The 9,734-nt window shown below is 42.5% G+C and overlaps 1 protein-coding gene across 1 annotated transcript; it reads right to left on the bottom strand.

Annotated features, from left to right (window-relative positions):
* Positions 1-3,498: 3,498 nt before the first annotated feature.
* On the bottom strand, positions 3,499-9,483 carry BMP10 (bone morphogenetic protein 10). The gene is made up of 2 exons (XM_008500725.2): positions 9,068-9,483; positions 3,499-6,050 (listed from the first exon to the last, which is right to left on the bottom strand). The coding sequence occupies exons 1-2, from the start codon at positions 9,399-9,401 to the stop codon at positions 5,107-5,109; spliced, it is 1,278 nt and encodes a 425-aa protein (XP_008498947.1). The 5' UTR covers positions 9,402-9,483; the 3' UTR covers positions 3,499-5,106.
* Positions 9,484-9,734: the final 251 nt, after the last annotated feature.

The raw sequence follows: 9,734 nt of genomic DNA, 5'->3' as shown, positions 1-9,734 counted from the left end.
GTGTGGGTCAGTACAGGAGGAAACCCACTTTGTTTCTCCTAAGACTCCAGAGAAGAGTTGAGAGTAAGCCATGGGTCACGTTTTGCAGCTGGTTTCTGCTTTCTCTGACACAGGCACCTCCCTGACCTGCCTCTGCTAGAAATACAAAACTCTGGCCAAAATGCCTTGTCCCAGCACTAATATACAACAATAATACACTCCATATAATAAAGCTTTTCTTCCAAGAGGTGCTGATAAGAATTTCCATTTTTAGTCAAGGGCAAGCGAACTCTTCAGCCTTTATTTGTTGCTGTTGCAACTGAAGATGGAGCAGAAACTAATTTTTAAACTTTTCCTGTAAATAGTGCATTAATGAAGACAGATGGGTCAGCAGTATAAACAAAAACTCTATCTCAAGCTAGTTTTGTTCTGGCTTTGTTTCCCAATATAGTAAGCAAACCACCACCACCCCCGTTCCCATCCTATTAACAGTGTTTGCACTCCAGTGTTGAACTGGGTTATAAGGAAGTTTAAATTAACACTGGGCTGTAGTTTTTCAAATGCTTGAAGCAGATGTTCAAGTGCCAGGAAATCTTCCTTTTTTTTTTTTTTTTTTTTTTTGTGTGTGTGTTTCTTATAAAGAACTACAAATTTTGCTAGGGTTTGCCTCTGTATTTTTTACAGAAAATAATTGAACCTCTCCCATTCTGCTGTAGGTAAGCCAGGCACCAAACTGCCCATGGCTGTTAGAAAACTGAGGATCCTCTGATTTTTTTTTTTTTGACTGCTGTAAGTTTTGCTTTGCTTTGCTCTCTGAGCAGTGTAAGAAGGGCAGTGCTTGGCAGAAGATGAGCATAGGTTTTGGCTGCTGCTTTGGGTGATGGTTACTTTGGGAAATGCTTTTTCCTCACGTCAGTTTTGGGGAAGCCAATCCTGATGGCTCCAGCTCCAGAGTCCCTGCTCACTGGGCAGAACCCACTGGATTTGGCAAAGTAGCCACAATTTTCAGGAATTATTACTATTTTTAGTATTATTATTAATATTATTACTACTTTTTTCTCCCCAAAGATACATTTGGGTATCTCCAAACAGGAGCAGCTGCTGCCCTCAACAGCTGATCTGCCCCCAGCTTCCAGGGCTGGGGCAGCAGTGGCAGAAAAAGCCATGCTGAGCTGTCAAGTTTTAATGTTTAACAACCAGGAATCTGTACCTTCAAGCACTGCAGAGCAAGCCTAGAGTCCAGGGATCACACCCAAGCAAGGGATAATGCAAAAAAACTTTCAGGGGAAATATTTTTGAGGAGTTTTAGTGCACATGCAGAGGGCTAAGAGATACGGATCATTTAAGGGAACCTCAGACTTCCAAGTGCTTTGTGAAATCTGGCACGAGTGCTGAGTGTTTCCACAGCAGACACAGCTGTCAAGATTTCCTTAAAGGCCAAGAAATGAGTAAGATGTCTTGAAGTTCATGCCCTTCTGGAGGCATGATTTAAGAGCAGCAATCCAAGACCAAAGCTCTTCTCTCAACTCCCTGGCTGATATGTTATCCAGGCTCTTCCTCTCTTTCTACCATTTGTTTCTGCTCCCTCTTTGCCTGTTCCTCCTCTTCAGACTGCAAGCACTGCCTGACATTTTATTCAACATCCAGCAAAAAAGTGGCTTCACATCTGCTTACACTTTATTATATTCAGTTTGCAAGAGGTGAAAGCAAAAATCCAACTGATGCTGATGATTTCCATGAGGCAGGGTTGCTGCCCCCCTTAGCTGCATGTAGTAAACCAGACATGGATGGATGGATGGATGGATGGATGGATGGAGGGATGAATATTGAAGCCATATTTTTCCAAGCCTTTTAAAAAGTAGGTTTGCATTTTTAAGTCAAGCATCTGCTAGCACACTGATAGAAAATATATCAGAAATTAAAGCAAAATCAATGCTACTACTACTATTTAATGTGATAAATTCTTTTGGAAACAGAAGTCATCATGGTACTAACGTGGGAAGATGGATGGATGGATGGATGGATACAGCAAAGAAAGAAAGAAAATGAAAGCATGCAGTGGAGCATTTTTCAAGGACTTGCTGACATTACCAGCACTTACAGCTTGGCTCTTGTCAACCACTCACTGTATTAGTTGTGTCTATCTATAGGGACAGGGGTATTTAAAGCCAAGGACTTGTGGGGTGGTGGAAACAACCTCAATTTGGTGCTTAGGAAAAGCTCTTTATAAACTATCTGCACCCACTCTTGGTGCTGTTTTGCCTGATCTCTGCCATCTAAGCATGAACACTCAGTAAATGTCTTTGCATAATGATATTCAAAGGTAAAGTAAAAGTAATGTATGGTTTTGCTGATAAAGCAGGCAAGCAACCCTAAGAGGCACACATTAGTAAATGGAATACCAGTCTCAGTAGTTATAATCTCAGGTTATGAACAGTTTAGGTACAGCTGAAGGATTCAAGAGATGCTAATTTTTCTCCCAAAATAGCACAACAGGATACATCTTATGCTTTTTGTTTTTTCACCCCAAACTCAGGCCAAAATCCTCTTCAATCAGCAATAGAGCCCTTGTTTCTCTCTAAAGAAAACTGATTAATATCAAGAGAGTGGATGGCTCCTGATTCTAAAAAGCTTTCAGTGATATTTTTATTGATCCTGTAAACATTCACACTTGCAGGTTTACTGACTGATAGAATGCATGCCTACCCTTCTTTGTATTGTGTGTAACACACTGTGCACTATCTGCTCTACTACAGCAAATCTCTGGCAGTAAGAGAGTGTGAAGGCAGCCACTCTGCCTTGCTTTGTGGTCACTTGAAAATTTATAGTGATTATGGGAAACTACAAAGGGTTTCTTATTATTTCTAAGGCACAGGTCCTCTGACAGAAACATTGTTCAGAAGCAATGGTACTGTTCAGAAAGGACAGTGGTGCAAAAAGCAAGCTGGTCAGATCACTGCCACGGGTACTGTTGCAGAAAAGAGATGATAAAAGCAAATGTCGGATTATCTCCCTCATGCTGGATTATCACTCCTAACAAGGTGAATGGTTTGTCTTGGCAAATGGCTTCATAAGAATTGTGGATAGTTTTGAAAGGATCTGTGCAGTCACACTTCAACCGTTGGCTGCTGCAGTTCATGTCAGCAGAGCAAAATATCACACCTCTTAAGAATTCTTGTAACGTGCCATTAAGCAGGGACTGAGATTGCAGAGCAGCTCAGGGGAAAGGTCTGTGAGCTGTGTCAGTCTCTCACGGGCTGGGATCACAGAAAGCAACACAGCCCCGAGGCACAGCTCACAGCCTGGATACACACAGCACAAGTGGAGACTGCAGAACCCCACAAGAAACCAACCACACAGGGGCCAACTTACAGCAACGATACCCCTGCAAAGGCACTTACACTGTGGACAAGACCAAACGTCCTCCAGGATGCTATCTGAATCACTACAGTGAGTGGGTAGTTCTATAAGCAGCAGAGATAACAGGTATATGGTATTTACAAATATCTGGAGGAGGGAAAAAAAAATCAGCAACCCCAACCTCTGTGCAACACAACTCAGCAAAAGAGATTCCACGTAAAATAGGATGGGTACAAGGTTTTATCCAAGTGGGATTACACACAAGCACAAAAATAAAACATTCTGTATTCTACATTATATTACAAAGGCAGGCAGTCAATAAATAGGTCAATAAATTATGGGAAGCACAGAAGAGTATGTGTGAAAATAGGTGAAACTGGTTTTAGTTGGTGCAGGATAAAGTCTTTTGTGATCATTCCCATGAAGTGTTAGAGTGATTCGTTCAAAGACGCTTATCACTTCCAGGGAAGATAACTTTCCCTTAAAAGTGTAAGACAGATGTGGGGACAGTACAGTAGGCTCTGGTACAGCCTAGGAGAGTCAACGTCACTTACACTTTCCCAAGAATCTGACAAATTTGCAGCTTAGTATAAATAAAGTGACGGGTCTATTGTTTCTCAGCTCCCACACCTCCTTATCGCCGTGATTTGTTGCAGAAGAGTGGTGGAAACATGGCATGTGACATGGTTGAGTTTCGGAGAGGGGGGTGGCAAGATCTTGATGAATTGACAACTGCAGCACAAACCTAAAGGAAAGATTTTCTCTATCTAGCTGGCACAGGGGTTTTCCCTTCCTGCCTCGTTCTAAGCAGACTAAATGCACTACTACTACTTGCACATCTGAATTGGGTTACAAAGCTGTGCTGTATGCAACTTACCAGCCTGGGTAGGGAGACCAGTTTCTTAGCTGGTATAAACTGGTCTGATTTCAAAGAATCAGGAAGTTTCCTGCACTTTTTTCTGCCACCTAAAACTCTGGCCCTTGAGAGACAGCACACAGATGGTGCTGCTTTACACGGGGTGCTTTGGTAATAAAAATGCACAGGGGGAATTTCTTGCCACTTCAGGTCAGAGCATGGCACAAGCCTGGCAAGGTTCCTGGGCCCACCAAGAGAGGTGGGAAAGGGAATGGTTCCTTTTTGCTCCAGATGCCAAATCATACCTGCCAGCTACCTTTAACTGAGGCAGGGAAAGATTAAAGAAAGAATTATGAAAAAAAGTGAAACAGTTTAGCACCTTGTTGTGCCTTAGATGCTTAGGAGCTTGAGAATTGTTGGGACTTCAGAGTTACACAGATAAATTAGATAGTAATAATAATATGAGCATGTAGAGATTTTACACAAAGCTAAACAATCTAGGGGTGTATCGTTGATAATTCAGCTATCTTTAATAGCTCTGGAAATCCCTATAGATGGCAATCAACATTTCTAAAGTACAAAAATAGGCCTTTATTTCTGTGAATTTGAATGTGCCTCTCTGGCACAAAGAGCCCTCCCAAACAATCCACTCATCTGCTCTGGCCTTGAGAAGAAGAGAGACTCGGTCATCATTTGGACAGCTAAAACCAGCAAGAAGCAAGCAATGGAACAAAATATACATTCCCTACAGTCGTATGACTTGCCCATTCCCCGTAACAGGAAACATACAATTATCTGTACATGCCTCATTAAATAACCTTATTAAATAGGAAATCCAAAATGTACAAATTTACAGACTGAATCATTAAATACTTCCCCTGTGCACCCCTCTGTGCATGCATTCCCTCCTACTATCTGCAGCCACACTCTGATACCACCATGCCTTCATATTTGAACTTGTAGGTGACCACTCCTGCATCTAAGTAGAGAATAGAGATGGGATCGAGTTTGGTGGGCACGCAGCAGGCCTTGGAGGCTTTCTGGGGATTCTTCAGGTGAACCAAAGTCTGGACAATGGCATGTTTGGTTGGTGTGACATGCTCTGTTAAGGGGTAGGCACACACTCCATGGCACTCGTAGGCTTCGTACCCTGCTGGGGCAATGATCCAGGAATCCCAGCCAATCTCCTTGAAATCAATGTAGAGTGGAGTCTTTTTACAGTAGTTGCCTTTTGCATTCCTCCGGATGCGGGCAGTAGAGTCGTAAATGATGTTGGATCTCATCTGGAGCAGTGCCTCCTCTCCAGGCTGGCCGTGGAAATTGCCGACCTCCAGGTTCTCCAAGTCGAGGAGCTGCTCGTGGTCTATCATTTCGTTCAGCTCTTGCTTCTCCTCTTTTTTGTCATTGCTTTGGTCATCAGAGAATACGATCAACAGAGGCTCATGCTTAGCCTCAGAGTTGATGTCAATGTCCAGTTTGCCCTCTCCTTTCTGCTCCTCCCCTTCCCTGCTCTCTATATGAACTTCCAGCCTGTGTGTGGTCAGTCCTGCTCTTCGCCAACGCCTGATGGCTTCAGTGACCTCAAAGCTCTCCCACTCACTGCTTGTGCCATAGATGTGCCTGGATGCCAGAGCCACTGCTTTTCTTTCTTCTCCTACCCCCATATGGTCACTCTCCAGAACTTCAAGAATGGTGACTTTCCGGTCAAGCCCATTGTAGAGCATTTGGTCCCGCTCCACCAAGGTGTAGAGCCTCAGCTCTGCCATGATGATTTCTTCATGGTGAGGGATGGAAACATTGAATAGGAGAGGATATTTCCGAATCCCTGTAACACCAACAGGGTGGGAAGCCAAGTCTGGAAATGACAAAGATCAAATATTTTAGCAGGGTCAATACATCCAGCAACACATGCACTGAAGTTCATCTGACAAGCTTTGCTCTGTTTGGTTTCAGTTGAACAGTTCCAGGAGTGTGGTTTTTTTCATCATTTCCCAAAGTCATACTTGGAAATAGGTTGACTTTATTTCAGTTGTCACAGGACAGCAATATCCCAGACATGATAAAGATCATAAACCTGGATTTATAGATTCCCTTTCTATCCCCATGTGTTCCAGTGACTTCCTTGTCTCCTGGCAGATTTATTAAAAATATGTTGCCAACACTGATACAAAATCACTTCCAGATTGTTGCAAAGCAGTTATGTCATAAATGAAGGAAAAGATTTGTCAGTGTAGGAGAGGAAGCAAAGAAGGATATGATGCTGGAGTGAACATGGCACAAAAGCCATAGGAGCTGCATATGCAAGGACAGCAGCCTGTATCTGTGTCTGCTAAGCATTTCCCTTCTGCTGAAACAGCCCTCAGGATCCCCTGAAAGGGCCAAGCACTGAGGGAGAAAAAGCTGCTTTGGAAGATGGAAATGGTTAGGGAAGGCAGGCTCTGAAAATCCAGCATGAGGCACCACTCAACAGAGATCCTGCCATGGACTCGATGGGCTTCAAGCGAGCAGTGAAACAGCTGCACTCAGCCAGGCACTTTTGGCAGCTTTAGTTAATAAAGCATGAAAGTACATAATATCTGCTTGTCAGTCAGGCTCTGTCCTATCTGCATTGTTTATACACAGGCAATATGCATTTCTTCACACAATGCAGGGATCTTAGCTAATTATTGCAGTTGGTGCTGAATTACTGCACTGGGTGCTTGTAACTCAGAAGACAGATTAGGACACAGGACTGTGGTAACATTTCTGCAAAGGCAAACCACTTGTGACCTATTACTATCTCCATCTCTGACTTCTCCAATTTTGATATGTTTGTAGAAAAAGACCCTGATAAAGCTGCAAGTATTGGCTATGCTCCATTGGTATTCTTAAGCAAGCAGTTAGCTTCAGCGTGTGACTTGTCCTTGAGGTTTTGAGGCATCTGTTGTTTTTTTTTTTCTTTTTTTTCCTTTTTCTTCTTTTTTTTTTGGTATTTTTCATTTTTCACTTTTTATCTGGTCATAAATACAGACATGGGCTGTGATTCCCTACATGTCAATTGATAAAGGTGGGAGCTGAATATGCTCAGCACAAAGCCAGGGTAAGAGCAGACTGAGCTGGAAGACAATGCTATTTGAGTTTAGCTATAATCTGCATCCTGGAAGTAATCTTTGGGATTTCCTGGGCCTTGATATGCCAAAGCAGGTTTGCAGTGATTGCATACAATGATAGGTGAGAAATGCTACCTGATGAACCCAAGCAATTCACCAAGAGGCAAGGTAAAGGACACACAACATGTAAGAAGCCCCAGGAAGGCTAGCAGGGCATGAGGAGTGTTCATTTCTAAGTCAGATGTGACTCTACTCTTCAGCTAGAAATTCCATAGGAACACAAACCATTCTATGAATGATTGAAATACCTCCTGCTGTTACCAGGACACCCCTAGCAGAGTCAGGAAGGGAGATGTGGAGTCCATAGAAAAAGAATTTCCCTTAAGATCTCTAGCTTTAAGATCCAATTACTGACCCATTTCTAATGGAGATGATCCAGTCCATGGGTTAAAAGAAAGAGCCAATTCCAGCCACTCAGCACATTGTGTTTCTGTAATGTTCTTATAATAAATTTAATAAAGGATTTAGTGGATAAGAATGAAAGTACCATTACTGCTAATTTTCAGTAGGCAGGTGAAGAAAAAAAATCCATAGTATGATCTGTTTCTAATGTCCTAACCATTGCAAGTTATTAATTTCTTTATCATAAGAGTTCTTTAGAATGAAACAGGTGGTTCTTAGTTACACCAGCTTTCAAGACACATAAGAAACACTAATTTCACAGCCCCATCTATCTGCATAGTTTTATGAAACTGCCTTAACATCAACAGTCTCACTTTACATCTTGCTGGTTTGGACTGGAGATGAGAAGCTGCTCACCAGTGGTGAAACTGGTTTGCCATCAACCCTTCAATAAATTGCACAGCTGAAATGACTTGCACAGAGCCTTTCCTTATTGTTCATAATTTCAAAACTGCAAATATTAGGGAAAAAAAATGACTTCTATATTTCATTGACTAGGCTAAAAAAGGGTAAGAGAAGCCCCATGGCAGTTTGAGTAGTTGCATGTGTCCCTGAGCAGTTAACAAGAACCAAAGCACTTTTTTTTGTACCAAGTGGAGTAACTGGTATATAGAAATTATTAGTTGAAAAACATTTTTAACACAAAATCTGTCTTAGTGCAAATAGGTATTGACAAACTGTTGAATGTTAGCACCAAAACATTATCTCATTGAACTTAGTGGAAATGTCAAAGCAGAAACTTTGTACAGTCACACTTAAGCTTCTTCAGATTTTTTGTTTTAAAATAGGAAATATTCTTATCCTCCAAAATAAAACGAAAGGGCTATCCAAAATTTGCCTCACATATTCCTATGTATTTGCTGGACTGTGTTCAGCCACAAAAAAATTCCTGTGAAGATCAATAGTAAGAGGATATTAACAGAAAGCTGTAGTTGGTAAAGCTCCTAATAGGAAAATATTGCACCCTTGAAGAGCATGTAAAGATATTTCTTAACTTAATTTCAAATATTACTTAAGGTCTTTTGGGGGATTAAGAAAATGAACCCAAATTATACTTGGTGCTGTCCAAATAAAAAAGAAATTTCTTCTTGTCCCCAAACCTTACAGTCTCAAAACTAAAGGACCGTGTATTTCTCTCAGGAGAAGTGGGACCGGGGTGATGCTGGCACAAGCAGTGTTACCTGCTTCATCCAACACCACCCTGGGTGAAAGACCTTTTTTCCTCAAGTGTGCTTCATGCCCATGTCTGGTAAATCCATTTCCCATTGACTGTAAGGGCGCTCATTTCTATTTACTTCTCCTAGAGATCCACGTATCTTACCTTCATTTTTGAAGCTCCTAATAATATTTGCGGATGGCATGGATGTCCTGTCAGTGGCAAACCTGTTGTACAGCTCTAGCATGTACTCTGGTGGATCCACCTTGGCCGATTCGTGCAGGGGGATGTCAGAGAGGTTCAATGTCTTCAAAAACTCATTTTTCATATTCTGAAGCAGCGTGTTGAAGTCAACGCCATCCTGCTCGGAGAGGATCTCGTCGAAAAGAGGCACGTCTTCCTCCAAGGAAGAGTGCTCCAAGCTGAGGATGGGACTGCAGCTCGCCAGGTGAACCAGGAGACAGAGGACAGCCCAGAGCTGGAGGACGACAGAATCCATGACTTCCCTCCAGCCTCCAACCGCGCTCACCAAGCTCTAACTCTCGTGTGGGCTACGTGGCCGTTTTATCCCCTGGGTCGTATGCGGCTTGTGTCACAGAGAGATGACAAGTTTGGAAGCTCTTGTCTTGAAACTTGTGATCCGTCCTGCCTGTCTCCCCCTTCCCCCTCCCCAAGACCAGGTCTCAGTAATTGGATATGGCTTGCTCTCTTCTGTGGTCCTCTTGCCTCTCTTATCTCGTTCAGTGTAAGCTGTTCACCAGATTTGTTGCTATCTCACAATCCCCTTTCCCTTAATGAGCATTTTGTAAACATTCTTCACTAGGACACTCTG

The sequence above is a fragment of the Calypte anna genome, chromosome 22 (assembly GCF_003957555.1).
Source record: "Calypte anna isolate BGI_N300 chromosome 22, bCalAnn1_v1.p, whole genome shotgun sequence".
Lineage (NCBI taxonomy): Eukaryota > Metazoa > Chordata > Aves > Apodiformes > Trochilidae > Calypte > Calypte anna.
This window is presented reverse-complemented; position numbering and strand designations above follow the sequence as displayed.